Below are 26,344 nucleotides of genomic sequence, written 5' to 3' on the forward strand. Positions count from 1 at the left end.
GTTTTTAACAGGATTTTTTTTTATTTCTCTTACTAACAGCCTCACTGAGCTATCCTTTGATCTTAGGCATAATGATAATAATTATTATATCACACTATTTTTCCCCAAATTATATGATTTACATAAAACATCTACCAGTGTCTGTGATTTATTGACTAGTCAGTAAATTGAGGTCTTATCTTAATATCATATTTGTTGTTCAGTCTACTTCACTAGAGCAGAAAAGGTGAAAGCATTTAAGGATAAAGCATTTTAGCATTTCATATGGAAGCCTTCTCAAGAAATAAGTTATACCTGTATTTATTTATTTAGAAGTTATGCTGGGATTTCCCTGGTGGCGCAGTGGTTGAGAATTTGCCTTCCAATGCAAGGGACATGGGTTCAATCTCTGCTCCAGGAAGACCCCACATGCTGCAGAGCAACTAAGCCTGTGTGCCACAACTACTGAGCCTGCACTCTAGAGCCCATGAGCCATAACTATTGAGCCTGCATGCTGCAACTACTGAAGCCCCTGCGCCTACAGCCTGTGCTCCACAAGAGAAGCCACTGCAATGAGAAGCCCGCAGACCACAATAAAGTGAGCCCCTGCTCGCCATAACTAGAGAAAGACCATGTGCAGCAATGAAGACCCAACACAACCAACAGATAAGATTTTAAAAAAAGAAAATTATAAAATAAATAAATAAATAAAAGTTGTGTTAATTGTTAGAGATCCAACTTAATCAAAAACAAAAGCAAAACACAGTAGTAGTAAGCTATCTGAGGATTCAGGATTGAGAAGGTGATGGTAGTGGTATGAATAGAAATAAGCTAAGTGATATTTCATAGACAAACTGAAATAATGGATGTGACAGATGATGTAACTTTAATCTGCCTTGGTATGGAAAGAGGTAAGAATAGGGATACATCCTTATCAAGAGTTTCAATACATGCTCTATGTTAAATAAAGAGAGATGACAAATATTTAAAATATATAAATAAAGTATTTCAGAGTAGCTCAATGATAAATTAGTGGTTTAACTTGAACAATATGCTTTTTAAGAAAATGCATTCCAATTAGCACAAAACAGAATCAAAATTAATCAGAAATTGAGAAAGCCTTAAGTTTTATTTTAATTAGATTGTCTCAAAATGTTTTATATATATATACATATATATGTATATATATATTTCAATTTTTGTGCTTTAAAATTCCTAAACCTTTGATAATGTTTCAGGATCATTAGATATACATTCACAAAATGGATAAAAATGATACTTAAATTGTCAACAAAAGTGTAATAATTTGTTTAAATATACTTTTTTTTCCTGAAATTACGTTCAAGATCCAAATATCCTTTAAGATACAGTTCATTTTATAATTTTTAAATAAACATACAAAATTGTCCAGTCAGTTACATAGTGTATGTAGTTTTCTTCCTGCCTGTATTTCTTTCGCTTGTCAGATAGTATTTTTCAAATATACTTTCTTATAATTAATTTCTAAAGAATATATTAAAACAACAATCATATTTTTAATAAACATTTTCAAAGATCAGTATCAACACTATACTAATTCATGTTACAATTTTCTGTTAACTAAATAGAATGTGCACCAATAAATTGGTAGCACTACAAAAAATATAAATGAATATTACTTTTAAGTATTAAGTGATTACAACTAAAAGATAGTAATAAATACAGTATCGCACACTGCCTTAAATATAGTTCAAATGTAAAGATACTTTGTAGGCCTAACTAACTAGAATTGAGAGATAAAGAAACAAATTAAAAATGTGTCTCAATTTCTTTCATATATATACAAAGAAAAGGAAGTGAGATTTGGAAGAAGGCTCTATAAAAGAATACAAAGAAAATTAAAATTAAAGCACAAAACTTATGTGAAAATAAAGCTTTAAAGAGATAAAGATGAATCTTGAAGAAATGAGGAAAAAAAGGAGGATATATGTATTGGAAGATACCATTGGATACACTATTGTTGATTGATACTCCTTTGTTCATTTTCTTTATACATAGTGCAGTTTCATACTAATTTCTTTGAGAAAGAAACAATCCTGTGTATCATACTCATAAAGGCTTTCTTCACTTGTTGGTTTCTTAAGGTATAAATGAAAGGGTTCAAAAGTGGGGCAACAGAGGTATTGAGCACTGAAATTCCCTTGGAAAAAGATATTCTTTGTTTGACTGAAGGTTTAACATACATGAAGATGCAGCTGCCATAGGAAAGGGATATCACAATCATGTGAGAAGAACATGTTGAAAAAGCCTTTCTCCTATGACTAGCTGAAGGGATCCTTAGAATGGTCAAGGCAATATAGGTATATGATATTATCACCATTACCAATGTGACCACCAGTGTCACCACAGCTGAGACAAATGCCATCATCTCGATTAACTCTGTATCTGAGCAGGAGATCTGTAGGAGGGGAGTGGTGTCACAATAGAAATGATCAACAACCTTAGAGGCACAGAAATCAAGGTTTAGGCCATAGAGGAGTGGTGGAAAGATGACAAAGAACCCAGCAAACCAACAACTGAGGACAAGCTGAATGCAGATTTTACTGTTCATGATAGTGGTGTAATGCAGGGGCTTACAGATGGCAACATAGCGGTCATAGGACATGGCTGCCAGCAAGTAAAATTCAGATGCTCCGAGAAGGAAGGCAAAAAACACTTGAGTGATACAACTGTTATAGGCAATGGTTTTGTCCCCAGTTGCCATCATAACCAGCAATTTAGGGATGCAAGTAGTAGTATAGGAAATTTCTAAAAAGGAGAAATTCCGAAGGAAAAAATACATGGGGGTCTTGAGGTGAGGATCCACCAGGGTGAGTGTGATGATGATCACGTTGCCAGTGATGCTCAGCAAGTAGGTGAGAAGTAGGAAAATAAATAATACAACTTTCATTTGTGGGTCATTAGTCAAACCTGCTAAGATAAACACTATCACCCTTGTGTGATTTCCCATTACAGTTTTCTGACAATTGCCCTGTCTGAACAGAAGAAAAGGAAAAAAAAATATGAATGCAATGGAAAAATAACAGGGATAATCATTATTTAAGGTAAAGTTAGTAAAGCGATTTTTCACATACAATAGCACAATGCTCATTCATGTTTAAAGACGGTTTTGCCAGAGAAAATTTGCAAAGTATGTGGACAATTTAATTAAAACTTTACTTTGCAATTCTTTTCGAGAATAACCTACATAACAGTAGTAATTGTTGATTGTTTTTATGTAAGTTAATCAGGGATGCAGAGAACTTTTAAAGCATGGAAAATGCTTTTTCTGTCTTAATATCATGCAAGAGTTGCCATGTGCACACTAGAACCAAAATTATATCTGTCATCGCAAGCCCATGTCTTGTATTTCTCTCTCTCTCTCTCTCTCTCTCTCACACACACACACATACACACACCCTTATTCATCATCAATAAACAAAGCTAGTAAATCTTTCCCATTTTACTCAACTAACCATCTCAGATGCCTGATTCTAGACTCATTTACTTTCACAGCTAATGTGATATAATTTCATGTAAATTGATATGAGGCATTGGAAATAGTTTCATTTTCTGCTCTTAATAGTATTTCCATTCTTCTTAATCTCTGCTGTAACCCACCCCTCCCACTTTTTGCCCCAAAACAAAATTAGCAAGTACAGTCTGTAATGTCGGTGTGTGTAAAGAGAAACTGCAGTTTTTCTTTGCACATTATGATTTTGAGAATGGACATGGTAAAATAAAGTGAAAAATAAGGATAAGGCATATAGAAGCAAAGAGAAATATAAATATGGCATCATGAAATTGTATGAAGTGTAGGAGGTTAAGAGATGAGAAAGAATAGACAATGATAAAGCTCTATGGAAACCAAGAGAGGGCAAGAAGGGTTTTTCAAGGATAGGATCATGAGTTCGAAGGAAAAAGTAAAATGAGATTAAAAATATGTAAATTATTAAGTAAATATTAAAGGGGGAAATATTTATCAATTAAATTTCTCTCCATCTGCTTGTATTCTTTATACCTACCTTTTTGTTCTCTATCTAAAATGCAGACTGAAAACATGAACAATTTTGAGAGCAGCATAACCTAAAAAAGAAGATTTAATTGGTAAATTTCAATACATAGTGAATCACATAGTAGGGTGACACAAATTTTAAGAGGCACATGTTTCGCTATTGTAAGGATATTAAATGTCTGCCTAACACACAATTAAAGAAATATTATCTATAAATAACACTCAGATTTCTCAGGTTTGCACAAGCTAGTAACTGGACATCAGGATTGACTGAAAGTATGTATTCTCTCAAGTTGTCCTCTTAGAAGTACAACATTTTTAACAAGTAATTAGAAGCCAGAGTATAGTGTATTTCTTTAAAACAAAAAAAAAGTTTAATTATATCTTTAAGGAAAACTGCCTTCTTCAGTAGCTTCATCATCAAACACATAAGGTGATTAAAGTTTTGTGATGAGCACTGGATGAAAGAATGTTTCTGTCTTGAAGATAGAAAGATAATTATTTCCAATGTCTAAAATATACATTACCCATAAATATACATAAATAAAAAGAAACATATAAAAAACAAAAATCACTTCCACTAATATCTAGATGAGTTTACAGGAGGAAAGTTGGATTCTAGAGTAGGTATTCAAAAGAGATTCAAAATAACTAAACATTCTTCACTTCTTCAGTATCAATATGTATACATGTAGCTAGCCTTCCTTGCAACTTGCTGTGGTCACTTGACTAAATTCTGCCCAAAGGATGTATCAATAAATGGAGATACTATGTGCAACTTCCACTCATATGCTTTGATTGAAGGGGTTTGCTCTCTCTCTCTACCCACTCTCACTATTCTAATGCAGATGAGAAGGAAGCATTCTGGGCTATGAGTATCAGTAATCACACAAGGCAGAACAAACCCAGGTTCCTGAGACAATTACAGACTGTATCAGCAAAGAAACACAATGATTTTATGAAGAGTTTTCAGCATACTACTATGAATATTTAAATGAGATAAAAATAAACTATTTTTTAAACTACTATGATATCTTTCTTTCTCATACTCTACCAAATCTAGGATATTATAAAAATCTAATAAGGATCTACAGTTTTATTGTCCTTAGAGGCTAACAGGTTAGTCCACCACCATTTCACAGGTATTGACAGAAGAGACAGCCTACTGCCACAGTGACAGAGAATTTATTACTCACTACATAGCAGAAAGCAGGAGCTTCATGTTCTCATCAGTCTCCCCTTTTCCTGTAAATTCTATGGGGGTCCCTAATGGATGTTTTTTACAATATGCTCCTCTATCAACAATTGAGGAACCCCAAGGTTAGTTAATTCTCAGTCTTTTAAAGGGGAAGTCTGCCTAACTTTGCCCAACTAGAAGACAGTGTCTTTAATTTTCTGAAGGAAACAAAAAAATCTGCCAAAGCTGTTTACTGTAAAATGTTCTTGAAAAGGCAGTCCAGGACAAGAGTTACCACAAGAGATACAGAAATGTGTACAAAAAAAAGCCACCCCTCATTTCTAAACATTTTGACTTCTGTTGAAATGTCTCCTAAGTACATCACTCTGTTGAGCTCTCTATTTAAACTGGAGGTCTCTTCTTTCATGCCTAAGGTGCAAGTCACAAATATTACAGAAGACTCAGCCCAATGACCAGCCTTCACACAAGAAATACAAACCCAGGAGTACATGAGGTTTATTAGAAAGTGTTTACAATTTTTCTTCAAGAGGCACCCAAATTAAACCTTTATCTTTCAGATGACCAGTTACCAATGCCTACAGCATAGCCTTCCAGCTGGTTGGTAAGACTTAGGTTCCCAATTCTATAACTTGTTTTTGAAGGGACTGTTTTAATCCAATCTGTCCTATTTGTTCATGCCATCAGACATGGTATTTTTCCCCTTCACTCACTGGCTCAGAGTAGGAGTGGAAAAGGCATCCAGAAATGTTTCACCTTAGGATGAGGAGGGTGGGGGGGAGTTGCTGGAGAGCTCCCCTATTGTCTCTTTTATCTTGAGCACCATTCTGAATTGAGGATGGCAGAACCAACTGTCATGAAAATTTAAGATTCTTGAAGCAGTCCAGAGATCTGCAGTGGAGTGTTTTTCTTCTGGAGGAAGTCTCCAGGGACAGTTCTTAATGACAAAGATTATTGCTACCCATCCCACCTCATGCTTGCTGAGGTCTAAGGTATTTTCTCACTAGATGCTAGGTTATTCTTTCCCTCCATTTCCACAAAATCTAGGTGCTCCATTTCAGTTAATATAATTTCATCTTTGTTTCCAGTATCCCCTACTCACACTCAGACCTTTATTCAAAGAGTCAGGTGACTGAGGGACAAGTGAGTTTTTATGAAACTTAACCAGAATTAAGCTTGAATCCAGGAGGTCCCCCTTGTGACAATGTTGCCAACTGGAAGGTGTGCCAACCAGACTGATCTGGGGATGCTGTTAGGGGAAAGAAAAATGTCATTCCCAAGAGTAATCTAGATGGAATCTTGAATTTTCAAAATAGGTGTGTATATCTCTCTACTTCCCTTATTCTGATCACTAACCAGGAAGAAATGAGAAAAGATAATTCCTCCCTGGGAACAGCTGGATTCAATGACTACACTCCCTTAACTAAGTGCTGGGGATCAGGAAATTATGAGAGAGATGAACACTGACTTTTGCTCAGTATTTTGCACAATAAATGTTATCAAACTGCAGATGTTCTGGAGGGCTGAACACTTGACAGAGATTCCTATCAAGAACCACAATAGTGTAGATATAGCCAACTGATGCCTAACTTGAAAAGTGTCAAAATTGGCAGAAAAGCTGAATAGACATTTTCCAAAAAGACATACATATGGCCAACAGACACATGAAAAGATACTCAAATTTATAATCATCAGAGAAATGCAAACCAATATTACAATGAATACCTTTTAGAATGACTATTATCAAAAAAAAAAACCAAATAACAAGTGATGTGGAGAAAAGAGAACAATTACGCTTTATTGGTGGGAATGTAAATGGTGCAGCCACTATGGGAAATATTATAAAGTTCTTCAAGAAATTAAAAATGAAACTACCATATGATGCAGCAGTTCCACTTCTTGGTATTTATCCAAAGAAACTGAAAACTCTAAATTGAAAAAATGATGTGGTACATGTATACAATGGAATATTACTCAGCCACAAAAAAAGAACAAAATAATGCCATTTGTAGCAACACGGATGGACCTAGAGATTGTCATACTGGGTGAAGTAAGTCAGACAAAGACAAATATCATATGATAACACATGTGGAATCTAAAAAAATGGTACAAATAAACTTGGTTACAAAATAGAAACAAAGTCACAGGTGCGAAAATCAAACTTATGGTTACCAGGGGGGAAAGGGTGGGGAGGGATTAATTGGGAGATTGAGATTGATATATACACACTACTATATATAAAATAGATAACTGATAAGGACCTACTGTATAGCACAGGGAACTCTACTCGATACTCTGTAATGACCTATATGGGAAAATATTCTAAAAAAGAGTGGGTATTTGTATAACTGATTCACTTTACTGTGTAGCAGAAACTAACACAACATTGTAAATCAACTATACTCCAATACAAATTTTTTAATTAAGTTTTTTTAAAGGTGGCTTAATTACTGTGTTATGTTTTCAACCCAAAGTATTGCTTCAATAAAATTGCTTTTTTGTTTTATTTAAGGTATATATATATATATATATATATATATATATATATACAAAGTTCAAAAAGTCAGAAATCCTGAAACTCTGTTAATGAGTTTGGCATAAAGTTATTCATAAGATATCATTCTTTTAATATCTGTAGGATCTGTAGTGATGTCATCTTCTCAATGCTAAAATTAGTGAATTATGCCTTCTCATTTCTCTCTGATGGTTCTAACGAGAAATATAGCGATTACGTTCATCTTCTAAAGATTTATCTTTTGTCTTCACTCGTGTTTCTATTATTTTCTGCTTTCTATCTCATGGAGTTGTTCTCTGGTGATTCAGTGAATATAGAATGAGAAGCCTGAGCACCTCAATGAAGAGTAGCCCCTGCTTGTCACAACTAGAGAAAGCCCATGCACAGCAACAAAGACCCAATGCAGCCATAAATAAATAAATAAACCATTAAAAAAAAAGACTAAAACCTTAGCATTTATGACTACATGATGGACCTTGAGGGCATTATGCGAAGTGAAATAAGCCAGACAAAGAAAGATAAATATCCTATGATCTCACTTATGTGTGGAATCTAGAAAAAACAAAAAACAAACAAACATCAAAAACAACACTCACAGATACAGAGAACAGATTCATGTTTGTCAGAGTTCAAGAATAGAGAGTTGGAAAAGTGGGTGAAGGGGGTGAAAGGTAAAAATTACCAGTTATAAAACAATTAAGTCATAGGTGTGTAATGTACAGCATGGTGACTATAGTTAATAATACACACATACACACACACACACACACACACAGAGATATGTATATACTACATGTTCTTAAGTCAGCCATCTGTTGACGGGCACTTGGGTTGCTTCCATGTCTTTGCTACTATAAATAGTGCTGCTATATTGGAGTGCAGGTATCTTTTGAAATTAGTTTTCAGATTTTCCATATGTATACCCAGGAGTGGAATTGCTGAACCATATGGTAGATCTACCTTTAGTTTTTTAAGAAAACTCCATACTGTTTTCCATAATGATTGCACCAATTTACATTCCCATCAACAGTATATAAGAGCTCCCTTTCCTCCACCTACTCTCCAGCATTTATTATTTGTATACTTTTTGATGATAGCCATTCTGACTGGTGTGAGATGATACCTCACTGTGGTTTTAATTTTAGTTTCTCTAATAATTAGCAATGTTGAGCATCTATTCATGTGCCTGTTAGTCATCTGTGCCTTCTTTGGAAAAATGTCTCTTTAGGTCTTCTGGCCACTTTTTGATTGGATTGTTTTTTTTTTATATTGAGTTGTATGAGCTGTTTGTATATTTTGGATATTAACCTCTGGTTACTCACATTGTTTGCAATTTTTTTTTGCATTTTGCAGGATATCTTTTTCTTTTCTAAATGGTTTCCTTTACTGTGCAAAAGCTTACAAGTTTGATTAGGTCCCATTTGTTTATTTTTGATTTTATTTCTTGGGCCTTGGGAGAATTATCCAAGAAAATGTTGCTATGATTTATGTCAAAGAGTATTCTGCCTATATTCTCTACTATGAGGTTTATGGAGTCAAATCTTACATTTAGGTCTTTAAACCATTTTGAGTTTACTTTTGTATATAGTGTGAAAGAATGTTCTAGTTTAATTGTTTCACATGTAGCTATCCAGCTTTCCCAACACCACGTGTTGAAGAGATTGTCATTACTCCATTGTATCTTCTTGCTTCCTTTGTTGTAAATTATTTGACCATAGGTGGGTGGGTTTGCATGTGGGCTCTATTCTGTCCCATTGATCTATGTGTCTGTTTTTGTGTCCATACCACACTCTTTTGATTACTGTGGCTTTGTAGTATAGTTTTAAATCTGGAAAGGTTACACCTCCAGCTTTGTTCTTTTTTCTCAGGACTACTTTGGGAACTCTGGGTCTTTTTTTGGTTCCATATACATTTTAAGATTATTTGTTCTAGTTTTGTGGAAAATGTCATGGCTATTTTGATAAGGATTGCATTGAATCTGTACATTTGCTTGGGTACTATGGTCATTTTAACAATATTAATTATTCCAATCCATGAGCACATCTTTCCATCTGTTTGTGTTGTCTTCCATTTCTTTCATCAAAGTCTTATAATTTTCTGAGTATAGGTCTTTTACCTCCTTAGATTTATTCCTAGGTATTTTATCCTTTTTGATGCAATTGTAAATGGGCATTTTCTTAATTCCCCTTTCTGATAGTTTGTTGTTAGTTAATAGAAATGCAATGGATTTCTACATATTAATCTTGTATTCTGCAACTTTACTGAATTCATTGATGAATTCTAGTAGTTTTTTGGTAGTGCAGTTAGGATCTATTTACAGTATCATGTCACCTGTAAACAATGACAATTTTACTTCTTCCTTTCCAACTTGTATTACTTTTCTGACTTTTTCTTGTCTGATTGTTGTGGCTGGGACTTTCAATACTATGTTAAATAATAGTGGCAAGAGTGGGTATCCTTGTCTTGTTTCTGATCTTAAAGGAAATGTTTTCTGCTTTTCACCATTGAGTGTGATGTTAGCTGTGTGCTTGTCATATATGGCCTTAATTATGCTGATGAAGAGTCCCTCTATAGCCAGTTTGTTGAGATTTTTTTAATCATAAATAAATGTTGAATTGTGTCAAAAGCTTTTTCTGCATCTATTGAGATGATAATATGATTTTTATAGTTCAATTTGTTAATGTGGTTTATCACATTGATTGATTTGTGGATATAGAACCTTCTTTGCATCCTTGGGATAAATCCCATTTGATCATGGTGCATGATCCTTTTAATATATTGTTCAATTAAGTGTGCTAATATTTGGTTAATAATTTTACATCTATGTTCATCAGTGATATTGGCCTGTAATTTCCTATTTTTGTGATTTTTGTTTGTTTGTTTTGGGTATCAGGGTGATGCTGGCCTTATAGTTTGGAAGCATTCCTTCCTCTGCAATTTTTTATATAACATAGTTTGAGAAGAATAGGTGTTAACATTTTGCTAAATATTTAGTGAAATTCACCTGTGAAGCCATCTGGTCCTGGACTTTTGTTTGTGGGAGTTTTTATTTTTATTTTTATTTTTTTTACTGATTCAATTCATTACTGGTAATTAGTCTGTTCATAAGCTTTCATTTCTTCCTGGTTCATTCTTTGGAGACTGTATCTCTCTGGTAATTTTCCCATTTCTTCTAAGCTGTCGATTTTATTGCAATGTAATTGTTCTTGTAATCTCATATGGTCCTTTGTAGTTCTGTGGTCTCAATTGTGTCTTCATCTTTCTCATTTCTAATTTTATTTATTTTACCCCTCTCTTTTTTTCTTGATGAATTTGGCTAAAGGTTTATCAATTTCATTTATCTTTTCAAAGAACTAGCTCCTGGTTTCATTGACCATTTCTATTAATTTATGGTATCTATTTTGTTAATTTATGCTCTGATCTTTATGATTTCTTTCCTTCTGTAATTCTAGGTTTTATTTGTTCTTCTTTTCCTAATTCCTTTAAGTGAACTTTCAATATTATTTAAGTCTAACACAATTCAAAAGCTATATGTTCATATAATGCACCCTGTGGCTGCTATTTACAAAAGTAAACATTTATTCACAAATTCATGATTTACCTCAATTAAGTGGAAGTTACTTTCACTAATCATTTCCCATTATACATTTGGCCTAAGGTTTCTTCCTTTTGCATTTTCCATTATCTACCTATGTACTGTCTAGGAATGGAAGATAAAAAGGGCCTATCCAGTCTAAATAGTTAAACCTATTAAAGGGATTTCTGAATTTCTCTGTTATCCATAATTACTTTTGGATATGAAGGAAAAAAATGACATCACAGTCTTTATATTAAATTATTTTTATATTTACTTACATTCAGACTTTAACAAGAGCTAAATACTCTTTAAGTTCATATTTAAAGAATAAGTATGGTAAATAATCAAACTAATATTTAGAAATGTAAAATAAATATTCCACATAATTGCTTTAGGCAACAACTTGAGACTTAGGTAAGATTGATCACAAGAAAATCTGAGAAAGCTCCAGATGCCAAACATTTTGAGGCTACTTTTCTTAAGCGTTGTTCTTGTCCATAATGTAGAAAATTATGTGCATATAAACTTGTTATGATGCTTTTCAGAAAAATTTGATTTGTAAAAGAAAGCCATATAGGGAAAGTTGAGGCATATCTTTTTTATATGTCAACTTCTGTTATCAAATAAAATATTCTTAAAGTGAGGGTTTTATAGAAACCACTTATACAAAAATGGTTCTTTGTTGAAATGTATATTTGAATATTCTCCTCTCTTCCAAATGTTCAGCTTAATAATTATTTAGATATATAGACTTAAGGCATTTCACTAATGCTTGTAAATTACCTGCTAACCTGGAAGTCTAATAGAGTAATATTTCATTTGAAATATATTGAAATAATTCAATGATGTAACAATTTGCTAAATGTAAAATTTTGATAAGTGAAGAAAATGATGATTCTACCAGTCAGAAATTATCCATAAAATCTCTGTATACATTGTGTAAAAACTAAGTGATAGATAAATATTCACCATAAACCTTTAAATTAGTCTTCTTGGGAAATATTTTTTTCTTTTTGGATGCACTAAGATATGATATAATTTAAAGAAAAAGGGTGAAAATAATTTACTTTGCACAGGACAAGTCACTGTATATAATTTTTTTATGCTTAAATAACAGAATTTGAAAAATAAAGTACTCTCCTAGATCTCATAAGGCCTTAATTTTATTTATGCCAGTCCCTAAAATATGTGGAAGGCTCTATAAAGATCTTTCTGTTCATTTGCATCATAACAGACATAATGACAGAGGGATTTCCACTTTATTTTGCTACTAAGGTTAAAAATTGCACGGACATTAAGGGGCTGTACTTTGTCATTAGTGAGGTTTTTGTCATCAGCAAATTATCTGAACTTTAAATATGTTGTAGATTGTTATTCATAAGTGAGCAGATGATACCTGTCTTACATAATTTTGAAGATGGGGGCTAACACATTTCATAAAACCTCGCCATTGTAAGCAGTTAATGTTAGGAATCATTTATCTGGTTACTACAAAGGTAGTAATGCCTTAACATCTCTAGAGTTTCTTCAATCTGTTTCTAAAAATACACTATAAATCCAAGACTGGTTAAAATTTTGAAACTATTAAAATGTGTAGTTTAAGAAATGCCGTTAAATTGGTTTGCTCCAAATTTCTATTCAGAATTCAAGCTTCAAATTTGGAACCTACTGCTAATAAGCTGATTAGGTGATCAAATATAGGTGGAATACTAAACTCTACATAGAATATACACCAAATTGAATCTCTGAATTTCAGAATAGTGAAAAGGAACATGGAAAATCGAAGTCCCAATTTGTCTCCCTCAGAGAGAATTTTAAAAGTAAATCAATAGGGTCACCAAATAAAAAGGCAAATGAATATGAGCATAAATAAGAAATGTCCTTTACATGAGTTCTCAGCATGGGGGAAAATAACAGTGCAGGTTAGACTGGAGATTTTTAGGCAGGTCATGATAAAAACTGTAAGTTGAGAAAGATAAGTAATATTATGCTGAATACAAACATTGAAGAGATCTGTTACACACTTCACCCTTCTTGATTTACTTTACTCATAACCTCAGTAATCTCACTGATGTCATTCACTTCACTGAGAAAACCACAATCTTTTTGATCATGTGCTTAAAAGCTTCTTTCACTTGTCTGTTTCTCAGTGTATAAATGAAGGGATTCAACATGGGGGCAACAGAAGTACTGAGCAGAGCTATCCCTTTATTTAAAGACACTCTTTCCTTGGCAGAGGGCTTCACATACATGAAGATGCAGCTGCCATAAGAAATGGACACAACCACCATGTGAGAAGAACATGTAGAAAAGGCTTTCCTCCTCTTTTGAGAAGAAGGTATCTTCAGAATAGTCCTAATGATGTTTGTGTAGGAGAGAGTCACTAACACCAGAGTAACTAGAAGCGTCAAAATGGCTGAGAGAAGCATCATAAATTCTATTTTATCTGTATCTGTGCAAGAGAGTTGTAATATAGGTGATACATCACAGAAGAAATGATCTACAGTGTTGGCTGCACAGAAATCAAGCTGGAGACCCACAAGGAGTGGTGGGAAAATTATGATGAAACCAGTCAGCCATGAAGCAAAGACCAGCAAGTTGCAGACTCTGCCACTCATAATGGTGGTGTAATGCAGGGGTTTGCAGATGGCCACGTATCGGTCATAGGACATGGCAGCCAGAAGAAAAAATTCGGTTGCACCCAAGAGAATAGTAAAAAAAAGCTGTGCTGCACAGTTGTTGTAAGAAATGGTCTTATCACCTGTTGCCAAATTAATAAGAAATTTGGGGATGCAGACTGTTGTGAATGAGATTTCTAAAAATGAGAAATTTTGAAGAAAGAAATACATGGGTGTCTTGAGGTATGAATCTAGCAGGGTGAGGGTAATGATGGTTAGATTTCCAGTGACACTCAACAAGTAAGTGAAAAAAAGGAAAAGAAAAATAACCACCTGTAATTGTGGATCATTGCTCAGTCCAAGAAGAATAAAGGTTGCTACTGTTGTGTGGTTTCTCATAGCTGACTTCTATTAAAAAAATAAATAATTAAATAAATAAAGACGTGAGAATCAAAAGGGAAAGGCTGAAAGAGATTTCTACTATCTTGAGATCCTCCAAAAAACGTTGCTACCCCCAGTCAACCTCTTTCAATATTCTTCTGGTTGGCAGTAGCAGCTTATAAAAATTCTCTCATATTTTTTTTTCAAAATTTCACTAACAGTGCAACTCTTTGAGTTTTTTTGTTTTCTCAAGTGTCATAAATCCAGGTATTCCCAAAAGAAAACATATTACATTGTTAGAGTCATATAAAAATAGAAACAAAGAGAAATAGTATTTTAATTTGTATTTTCTGTATTTTCAATTTTTCCAATCTATTTAGCATACATTAAATTATTTACATCATCTGGTGACCCATTTTTCTTCTTTTTTGTTAAAAGAATCATTCATGTTTATAGTGATGAAAACGCAAAGTAATGAAACTATCTTCTTGGGTCACAGATTCTAAAGAGCCTCAAAAGATCTTCAGAAAGCCTTTTGCTTTGAGAAAGGTTAAATTTCATTATTCTCATTTTACAGAGGAATAAGATTCATTCTACTCTACCAAACATATCTTTCTATGTTTATTACACTTTATGGTAAACTTTGTAATTCTGTAAGTCAGATTTCACCAAGGTAACTGCCTTTTAAAAGTAACATAACTTGACCTAAATATTGCTAGCCCATATACAATGGGAATTCATTACTTTCACCAAACTTCTATAAACTTCAAGGTTTCAATCCTCACGACTGCTTTTAGTTCTGCTTTTCCAAATTTTCCCGAAGACTTGAATTTACTCTCATCTCACTCATTCTGGTTGTTCTCTTTTCTCTGATATATACCCAAGCAGATATAAAGTGTATCATCCTATGTGGAGTGTGTTATACAGCACACTTAACTGAATATCTGCAGTTATGAGGAGGGTTCTAGAAAACAAGCTAGTTTAAAGAATAAAAGGTCAGCTAGACATGCCTGGTAGTTTGCCTTAGTGTCGTTGTTCCACACATTTCCATCTGTTGCCATGGTAGCTGCTTGTCGCTTATTAACCTCCAAACTCTCATTTCTTTTTTGTTCAATACATGACAATTCAAAATTATGTTAATCTTTCCATTTTCTTATTTTTCCATCTTCTTCCAGACCATTCCTGCTCCTTACATTTGTCACCTCAATAGTCTATCACCAAATTTTCTAAAGAGAGACAACATTTTCCTTAAGAATAATACTGTCGTATGCTAGACTTTAATTTACCCCATCACCATTTCTATATTCCAGTTCTGGTTTTAAACTAATATACAAACATCTCCAATGATTATAAATGAACACAATGCAACCAAAATTTTTGTCTTCCCTCTTTTACTCCAGTCCATTCTTAATTATTTTTCCTTTCTTTCCCATACTCGTCAATGGATAATTTTTATAAATTTTTTATATTCTGACCATTTAAGTGAAATTTATACTCACTAGTGTCATTTTTTAAATACAAAGTTAGTCTGTTTTAAAGGTGAAATTCATAGGCAGCCATCAATCAATAGTGATGTATTATAGAGGGTGCCAGAATATTTTTTCAGAAGTAGATTCATAAATGGTTACTCTCTAGCCTAAATTTAAATTACAACATTCTAAACAAAGAAATGAATATTACAAAATACTTGAGAACATTATTTTTCTTCCTAATTCCTCAAATAAATTCTTGTTGGATAAAAGTAAAACAGTCATTGTTTTTAAACCATTCTTATAGTCTCAAGGGCTCCTAAAATTGCTTTGACAATTTATAGGTACCAGATAAGAGATTTCTTTATAATATTAAAATTGGACAGTTGAAGAAATGCTTAAATTCTATTGAATTCAATATGATTTCTTGAGAAATGTGAAAATAATTTCTCAAGTTTATGACTAATCCGTTTTTCTGGTGTTATAATCTGCAATATTCACAGTGACCCTGTAGACTAAAGGAATATGCATCTATAATTATCTGAGGGACACAACACATTCGTTTAGTAAAGAGCATTTCTGAGATTCTGTTTGACACTGAGAAGGATATCTATTGAAAGTTAGATTCCAGGAAATGAAAGATTCGGAGATATCTTATTACAATAACACAATTGATTCCTTCAGTGTAACTTTCTAAATAGTTTAATGTTTCTTTGTGAAAAGAAAAATATTTCTAACTCCATGCCATACTATTTCAATTAATAAATAAGGATCAAACATTTCTTCCAGCTTCATGCAATAAAGTTATTATAATCAAAATAAAAACAGACCTTTTTTCCCAAACCTTAATGTCTTTAGTAGCAATTTCATTCTTGACTTGCTTCTTTTGACAGGAGTCCCAGGACAGAGGCAATTTCTAATGTTATTATATTTTGCTTTAACCCATACTTTTATCTTGCATTCTCATCCAGAAATACATTAGCTTCAGCAATACACACTCAAATGTGCAAGTTTAAAGATTTTGTCATGACAAGAAACATTAGTTATTTCTTCTCATTTCTTTTTAAACAGGCAATGTTCTCCAATTTATGTTATATTTAACTTGGAGCATATTTTCCAAGATTATATACTAAACAAATAGATTTTTTAATGATTTACAAAGGAGGGATAAAAGGAGATTTCAGGCTCCTTTGTATTTTGAGATGGTTCTGTACTACATGGAAAGCCCAATTGCCTCTTTTGTAATTTTTAGGATTATAAGAAGCGTAATCCTTTTTAAGCCATGTGTCTCAAGAGGATTAACTGATTTAAAATATTTTTTTTAAAAAGGAAACTTTTCCCTGGAGAACAGTGTATAATGATGTTAAAATGATATGAAAAATGATTAAGTGAAGGAATTATAATTCATAAACTCAAGAACAAGACAAATACTTTTTTTGAGGCATCTATAGGTTGTAAACCATAGGAATTTTAAAGAAAACTGTTATCTTGCACGTCCATAGCAAAATATACATTTTAAAAAAGAAAAATGAAATGCACCAATCTATTTTGGAGTCCAGCAGGAAATGTTATGTAATTAGAAGACAGTGTCTGCTACAACTGCTGCCATTCTAATCCAATTTACCATTGCCTTCCCCCTGGTCTTAATAATAGCCTGTAGGAGCCTTCTAAATAATCTTTGCTTCCTTCCCTCATCCAATCTATTTTCTATAAAGAAGATAAAACTCTGTTCTCTAAAATTTAATTCATATTATGCCACATCTTTGCTAAAATCATGTCACAAAACCTAATTTAATTGCAGGTTATGAGTGGCCAGCAAAGAATCCTTAGTGTAACTCTTCACTTCCTATCCTAATCTTCATGCCTGTCCACTCTTTTCTTATTTACTTTGTTACCATTTATAACAACGGCTTTCTTTCCATTCTGCAATCTCTTTGTCACTTCTATCCCTGTCTCTGCTCTCACTCTATCTCCAAATTCCAGACCTTAGAATACATATCTCCATAAAAAGTCAATTTTAGAGGTGACCATTTGTGAGGAGACACTTCCCTTCTCATAGGCTTTATCTCAGACTTTTATTCTTTATAACTCTATCAATACTTATTTCTACATGTTATTTCTTCACCTTTTAATCTCCTAGTTCTCCTACAAAATTCCAGTTGCATCAGAGCAGAGACTTGTCTATTATATTTTTCATCCATATATACTTAGGATCTGGAATAACCCTGATACAAAGTAGTAATTACATAGTTATGTATTGATGAATTAAAAATGGAATTATTTTGGTAAGAGAGCAGTCGAAGTTTATTCTAAAATTCTGACCAAGATGGAATAAGAAATAAGGCAAAGCCATTAAATAAGACCAAGCATAGCAAGAGGAAGTCTAGGCAGTAAGAATGGGAGAAAATTGGAGGAGGCAGAGAATAGTGATGAGCTAATCTTTTACTATTTAATTTAGGATGTCATCTATGTAAAAATCTTCTGATATAGCTCATCACAATTTTTAAATAAAATAATCTACACTGAAGACTAATAATTAAAAATTAAGCATCTGTGGAAGCATTTGAAAACAATCTTAAGATTGTTTTTCTTTGAAAAAGAAAAATCAATCCAGATTTTATATCACACAGCAAAGATCACTTTCCAACTGAATAAATGATCTTAAGTCCCTCATTAGCTGCCCTTTTTGCCTTGGAGAAACCACATACATATTAATACAGATAACTGCTCATTATGTCTCTTCCTATAGAAATGTGTATGTATAAAGTGGCTTATTTTCGTTACTCTAGGAGGTGGATCAAAAAAGATCTTGCTGCAATTTATGTCAGAGAGTGTTCTGCCTATGTTTTCCTCTAGGAGTTTTACAATATACAGCTTTATATTTAGATCTTTAATCCATTTTGAGTTTATTTTTGTTAGGAAGTGTTCTAATTTCATTCTTTTACATGTAGCTGTCCAGTTTTCCCAGCACCACTTATTGAAGAGACTGTCTTTTCTCCACTGTATATTCTTGCCTCCTTTGTTATAGATTAGGTGATCATAGGTGCATGGATTTATCTCTGGACTTTCCATCCTATTTCATTGATCTATATTTCTGTTTTTGTGCCAGTATAATACTATTTTGATTACTGTAGCTTTGTAGTATAGTCTGAAGTCAGGGATCCTGATTCCTCCAACTCCATTTTTCTTTCTCAAGATTGCTTTGGCTATTTGCAGTCTTTTGTGCTTCCATATAAATGGTAAATGTTTTTTGTTCTAATTCTGTGAAATGTGCTATTGGTAATTTGACAGAGATTGCAATGAATCTGTAGATTGCTTTGGGTGGTATAGTCATTTTGACAATATTGATTCTTCCAATCCAAGAACATGGTATATCTCTCCATCTGTGTCATCTTTGATTCCTTTCATCAGTATCTTATAGTTTTCTGAGTATGGGTGTTTTGTCTCCTTAGGTATGTATATTCTTAGGTATTTTATTCTTTTTAATGCAAGGGTAAAGGGAATTGTTTCCTTAATTTCTCCTTCTGATATTTTGTTGTTAGTGTATGTGAATACAAGAGATTTCTGTGTATTAATTTTGTATCCTGCAATTTTACCAAATTCATTGATGAGCTCTAGTAGTTTTCTGGTAGCGTCTTTAAAATCTTCTATGTATAGTGTTATGTCATCTGCAGTGACACTTTTTTCTTCTTCTTTTCCAATTTGGATTCCTTTTATTTTTTTTTCTTCTCTGATTGCCATGACTAGAACTTCCCAAACTATGTTGAATAGCCAGGATATGAAAGGAACCTTAATGTCCATCACCAGAGGAATGGATAAAGAAGATGCCATACATATATACAATGGAATATTACTCAGCCACAAAAAAGAACAAAATAATGCCATTTTTGTAGCAATATGGATGGACCTAGAGATTGTCACACGGGGTGAAGTAAGTCAGACAAAAACAAATATCATATGATATCACTTACATGTGGAATCTAAAAAGATGGTACAAATAAACTTGTTTATAAAACAGAAACTTGTTTATAAAACATCTATAAAAATAGATGTAAAAACAAACTTATGGTTACCAGGTGGGAAAGTGTGGGGAGAGATAAATTGGGAGATTGGGACTGATATATACACACTACTATATATAAAATAGATAACGAATAAGGACCTACTGCATAGCATCGGGAACTCTGCTCAATACTCTGTAATGGGAATATGGGAAAAGAATCTAAAAAAGAGCAGATATTTGTATATGTATTACTGATTCACTTTGCTGCACAGCAGAAACTAGCACAACATTGTAAATCAACTATACTCCACTACAAATTTTTTAATTAAATTTTTTAAAGGTGGCTTAATTATTGTGTTATGTTTTCAACCCAAAGTACTGCTTCAATAACATTGCTTTTTTGTTTTATTAAAGGTATACATACACAAAGTTCAAAAAGTCAAAAATCTTGAAACTCTGTTAATGAAAATTAGTATCCTCCTGTTTCATCCCTCACCTACCCTAACTCTTGTTCTCCACAGACTTCCATTGTTAGGGCTTTTTTTCTCTCTGTTTCATATCTATTACTATTTTTTAAATGACATTTTCAGTTTAGGTTAGTTATTGGATTTCTAGTATGAAAAATTAGTATTTTATTTTCTGACATCTTTTTCTCCTCCTAAATCATTTCTAATTCCTCTGTATTTTTATTATAGTTTTCATAATTTTTTATGACTATCTTTTTTTATTCTAATTAACACTATTTTGATGTTAATGTTACTATTTTTTCAGGTTGAGCCACAAATTGGTCTATATGCTGTCTCTTTATATAACAATGTTTTGTTTCCATAAGGGTCAATTTCTATTGGAATAATTGTGTAAGTATTTATGTACTCTTCAGTACTCCCAACTCAGCCTAGAATCCAGAAGCTCAGCTGTATCCTCAAAAATACTGATACATTAGGTAAGCTCTCATCTTCATTTTCTCTTTTCTCAGCACCATCTGTCCTGGGATGTCCTGGCTCCCAGCCACATCAGTATGGGTTGTTTCTAAGTTTGATGCATAACTTTTGTATTGAAATGCCTGTTTCCTATATTTATGAAGAGTACTTTTACCTTTCTTTTGCTTCCAAGAGTAGTCACATGATTGGGGGATATTTGAACCTCATAATATAATATTAGAGTGCCATTCTTTAAGGCAGCAATTACAAAATTATGAATGCAAAATGTATAAATATGGAATTAGAAACATACATGAATGTTATTTAGAATGAGGAAAATCATAACAAACCACACATTAATTAAGCTATTAAAATCATGAAATGCAGAAAATGAGCATAAGGTCTGTGCTACTTCATCTCGGCTTAGTGATCAAGGTCCCACACAGTGAACACGGGTTGCCATCTTCAGAACCACCACAAAGCCAGCGAGGGGGCTGGACAAAGGCAAATAAAAATGTTCCAAACCTGTCTTACAGTTTTCAGTTGATTTCTCTTGATTCAATTTTTGCTTGTTTGCTATAAGTATTTGCCTATTTCTAGAGTTCAAAAACAATTGATTTGGAAATTTTTGCTTGATTTCTCTGTATTTCTGTGAAGGAACGTGTCTTTGGCACAACCTGTTCTGCCATTTTCATTGATATCACTCTAGCAGTCACCATACATGTTGCGAATACTACATTCCATCCATAGCTGTGATTTATAAGCTAAACACATAACTGTTGAGACTACCCAGTAGGTCATATCTTCAGATACGATAGAGGCAGCTTTTCCTTCATTGAGTTTAAGGAAATGAAGTGCACACATCCTATTTTAAAACAATATTATAGCAATAGTAGGTAGATCTTGCCAGAGAGCAGTGAAACTCTTCTTGGATGCCTTCTCTTCATTGGGATGCCTATAGAAACTTAAGTATAAAGGTAAGTATAAAAGCATATCACATGAACATATACAAAAACCTAAACAGTATTGGTCATGTTAGAAGGATGGCTAAATGCAGTTAGCTTCAGCATAAGTGAATGAGAGCCAAATTCTCACCTTCTGTGGTTGAAGTTGATAACTCTTGTCTGCATCTTAAAACACATGAATTATTTATATGTACATTAATTTGAAATTGATATATGTACCTTCTTCGACGCTGCCTCTTGTAGACCAGAAGTTTTAAATTTTAATAATAGCTTATTCAAGAATCCTTTCATGGATCATGCCTTTGGTGTTGCATCTAAAACGTCATTTTGAGTTAACTTTTGTGTATAGTATGCGATCTGTGTCTAGAATCATTTTTTTTTAATTGGGGTATAGTTGTTTTACAATGTTGTGTTAGTTTCTAGTGTACAGCGAAGTGGAGTTCCCTGTGCCATACAGTCGGTTCTCATTAGTTACCTATTTTATACATATTAGTGTGTATATGTTAGTCCCAATCTCCCAACTCATCCTACCCTGTCTTTCCCCCCTTGGTGTCCATACATTTGTTCTCTACATCTGTGTCTCTATTTCTGCCTTGCAAACCTGTTCATCTGTACCATTCTTCTAGATTCCACATATACGTGTTAATATATGATATTTGTTTTTCTCTTTCTGATTTACTTCACTCTGTATGACAGTCTCTAGGTCCATTTATTTATTTATTTTCCTGTAGATGTCCATTTGTTCCATCATCATTTGTCAAAGAGACTAACTTTGCTCCATTGTATTGCCTTTAACTCTTTTGTCACAGATCAGTTGAATATATTTATGTAGTTCTATTTCTGGGTTCTCTAATCTAGTCTATTTAAGTTATTTGTATATTCTTTCACCAATACCAAACTATATTGATTACTGTGGCATTATAGTAATCAATATATTATATTATATTACTATAACCAGTTGATTTTGGGGAAAGTCAGATGTCCAAACTTGTTCTTCTCCTTCTGCCTTTTCTGGGTCTTCTGTCTCTCCATATAAACTTTAGAATCAGTTTGTTGATATTCATAAAATAACCTGCTGGGATTTTATTGAGATTGCATTGAATCTAAAAATCATATTGGAAAGAACAGGCAGCTTGACAATATTGAGTCTTCCCACCAATGAACACGTGCTGTCTCTCCATTAATTAGTTTTTCTTTCATTTCATTCATCAGTTTTGCTATTTTCATCATATAGAAATTGCTATATTTTATTAGAGTTATATCTAAGCATTTCATTTTTGTGGGTCCTAATTTAAGTGGTACTGTGTTTTTAATTTCAAATTCCATTTATTTATTGCTGATATACAACAGAGTGGCTAACTTGTATGTTAACCTTGTATTCTGTAGCCTTGCTATTTTCACTTATTGTTTTAGTAGTTTGGGGTATTTTTTCAGGTTTTCTACATAGACAATTATATCATCTGCAAAGATCATTTTATTTCTTTCCTATCAATCTGTATGCCATTGATTTCCTTTTCTTAACTTACTGCATTAGCTAGGACTTCCAGTACAATCTTGAAAGAGGTGGTTAGGGGAAAACACTTGCCTGGTACCTGATATATAGGGAAAGTGTTGAGTTTTCAATATTAAATGCTATGTAAGCTGTAGGGTTTTTGCAGATATTTAAAAAAAATTTTTTTTTAAAGTTCCCTTCTATTCTTAGTTTACTGAAAGTTTTTATCATGAACTGGTGTTGGAATTTTTCAAATACCTCTGCACCTATTTATATGCTCACATGATTTTCCTTTTTTTCCCCTTTATACTTACTGATTACATGGATCACATATATTGATTTTCAAATGTTGAACCAAGTTTACAAAGCTGGCATAAGTTCCACTTGGTCATAGAGTATACTTCTTTTTATACATTTAAAAACAGTATAATACAAAATTTGTTGAGTATTTTGCATCTGTGTTGATAAGAAATACTGGTCTGTAGTTGCATTCTTCTAATGTCTTTCTCTCATTCTGAAATAGGGTATTCAACTTATACATTTCATCTTGGGTGCTTTTTGAAGTATGCTTTACAGTGATTTTATCTATTTAATATAAATTATCTATATTTGGCATAAAGTTATTCATAATATATCAGTCTTTTAATATCTGTAGGATCTGTAGTGAAATCATCTTCTCAATGCTAAAATCAGTAAATTATGCCTTCTTGTTTCTCCCTGATAGTTCTAACTAGAAATATAGCAATTATATTTGTCTTCTAAAGATTTGTCTTTTGTCTTCACTGATATTTCTATTATTTTCTGCTTTCTATCTCACAGAGTTGTTTCTGGTGTTTCAGTGAATATAGAATAGTGTTTGGCAAATACAACTGAAAACATTGGATATCCAAATACCATCAAATTAATTTTGATCTGTGCTCAAAATGTATTAAAAGATTAATCTAGTAATCCAGTTCACAAGATGTGAGTACAAGCTGTAGCACAGTTTGCTGTGCATAACGATCAGGTAACGAAATGGTTTGTCAACCACAACAGAGTAGTGATAGGACATAGGAACCTCAACTTCTGAAGATCCCAAAAAGATGGAGAAAATTAACTACCTACACTCTAGGAATTGTTTAGTCTTTGGTCACAGTAGTTACAAAAACTTTAGGAATATATACCAGTGTGAATAAGGTTTCCAAAAGGAGAAAATTTGGAAGAAGAAATACATTAAAAATTTCATATAGAGATGCAGCACAGTAAAGAGGATAAGTTCTCCATCATGCTCAAACTTCTACTTGTGAAATAGAAACAGGAAGATAACAATTTGCATTAGAGATTAATCTGTCAGTTCAAGCCAAATGAACTCTGTCTCCATGATTCATTCCTATTTCCCTTTTATGAACCTTAGCAGGATTATACAATAAAGATGATTAAAATAGCAATAGCAGGTTTCTTTTTTTTTTTTAAGCCTGACAACAAAAGGAAGGTATTTTTGCAGAATCTCAACTATGAGAAAGTATTTTTTCCCTGTATTAAATGTCACATAATAGCTAAAGTCATATAATGGATAGGTTTAGAGATCATCATATCCTAAGAGTTATTCCCTCTTTAGGAATTTGTATAGTTCCTACTTGCCAAAACACAGATTACTTGATTGTTTCCAATTTGACTCCTTACTATACGAATATTTTAAAGTTATTTTAAAGAATATGTTAGTCATTTGAGTTACACTTTATAATGAAAATATTAAAAAAAAGATTGAAACACATTCTAAATGTCAACGTCGACTATAATCCATGTTTCAAAGGCCTTCCCTCAACAGTAGACTTTTAGGTCCTTGTTATATCTACGTGATATGCTTTTCACGTTTCATTTTTCCATCCAGTCTCTGAACTTCACTGATAACCCTTATAACCCCAAACAGTGTTCATTTTGTTTACTCAACACAGAAAATCTCATTTATTATTTCTTAATAAGTATCCTACTTTTTGTAAAATTTATCAAGCTGTAGACACAATTTTATTATTTGACCTTTAACCCAAGTAATGAGTTTATGCTTTCAAAATCTCTATTACATATAAGAAGAAACAGAAATATAAGAAAGCTAAGTAAAACAGAAATCAAAAATGCTTTCCTTTATTGTCTTCCTTATGATATATGGGGGATGTGTGTACCATTTATAATTTGTAATTCCTTCAAAGCATTTACTGTTGTACAAACCATAAGAAGTAGATTTGTATGTCCAAGTGATTTTCAAAACCAGGATTAGGTATTTTTGCCGGTCAATTCCTCACGAGGCAGCGGTCTTCAATTATTTCTTATGATCCTTACTGTATTATTTTTGGAAACATCTACATTTCCTTTAACTCTTTAGTTCTATTGTTTTTTACACTTGAATATTTTGCCATTTACAAATTGGCTAGATTTATTCATATAGACATTTTTAATATGTTCTAACAGAATAATCCTGGAAGTTAAAATGTTTAGATATTGTTGAGTTCTGTATTTATCCATATAACTGTTCATATTACCTTCACCTTATTATTTAACTCTGATTTTCTATTACAGGTACTCTACATCCAGTATTTATATGGTGTAATTATTTAATTGCTTTTCCCAAGGTATCAATTTAAGCATCTGTTAGGAAAATTTTTAATTTTATTTTCCCACTTTTCTTGATCCACCTCCATGTATTATTTTTTACCTTTTACTAATCACTACTTCTAATCATTAATACTAGTAATTGTTTACTAATCATTACAAAGTTCATTACTCCTCAATAGGAGTACTGAAAACTAAGACTTCCTAAGTTTACATTTTCACAATTCTATTTTTTAGCTCTATATCCTTATCCTTAATGAACTATTTTTTGCTCTTATGTAAAATTCTAATTACTATATCTTAATGTTGTTTCCAGAATTACGTATAACACACCTACCAGTGCCTGTAATTTAGTGAGTAGTCAACAAAACAGAGATCTTATTTTAATGTCATGTTTGTTGTGCAGCTTCCCTCACTGAAGCAGAAAAGCTGAAAGTATTGCCAGGTGAAGCATTTCAACATTTCGGGTGGAAGCTCTTTTAAGAGATAAGTTTTACCGGTATTTAAGAAGCTGTGTTACTTGTTCAAGAACCGATTTTTAAAAACAGTGCTATTAAGCTACCCAGAGATTCAAATTCAGAGGGCAATGGTTATGGTCCCATTAGATATAA

General features: G+C 32.8%; 2 protein-coding genes across 2 annotated transcripts; both read right to left on the reverse strand.

Moving 5' to 3' along the window:
* Positions 1-2,023: 2,023 nt before the first annotated feature.
* Positions 2,024-2,968, reverse strand: LOC130833275 (olfactory receptor 6C74-like). Its single transcript, XM_057702730.1, has one exon. The coding sequence runs from the start codon at positions 2,966-2,968 to the stop codon at positions 2,024-2,026; it is 945 nt and encodes a 314-aa protein (XP_057558713.1).
* A 10,409-nt stretch (positions 2,969-13,377) lies between these two features.
* On the reverse strand, positions 13,378-14,316 carry LOC130833103 (olfactory receptor 6C74). The gene has a single exon (XM_057702361.1). It carries the CDS (start codon positions 14,314-14,316, stop codon positions 13,378-13,380), a length of 939 nt encoding a protein of 312 aa, XP_057558344.1.
* Between the last annotated feature and the right edge of the window lie 12,028 nt (positions 14,317-26,344).

The sequence above is a fragment of the Hippopotamus amphibius genome, chromosome 12 (assembly GCF_030028045.1).
Source record: "Hippopotamus amphibius kiboko isolate mHipAmp2 chromosome 12, mHipAmp2.hap2, whole genome shotgun sequence".
NCBI classification, from domain to species: Eukaryota; Metazoa; Chordata; class Mammalia; order Artiodactyla; family Hippopotamidae; genus Hippopotamus; species Hippopotamus amphibius.

Bases quoted from the DNA above. Each gene is read 5' to 3' on its own strand.
- LOC130833275 (XM_057702730.1), bottom strand. From the start codon at position 2,968: ATGGGAAATCACACAAGGGTGATAGTGTTTATCTTAGCAGGTTTGACT.
- LOC130833103 (XM_057702361.1), bottom strand. From the start codon at position 14,316: ATGAGAAACCACACAACAGTAGCAACCTTTATTCTTCTTGGACTGAGC.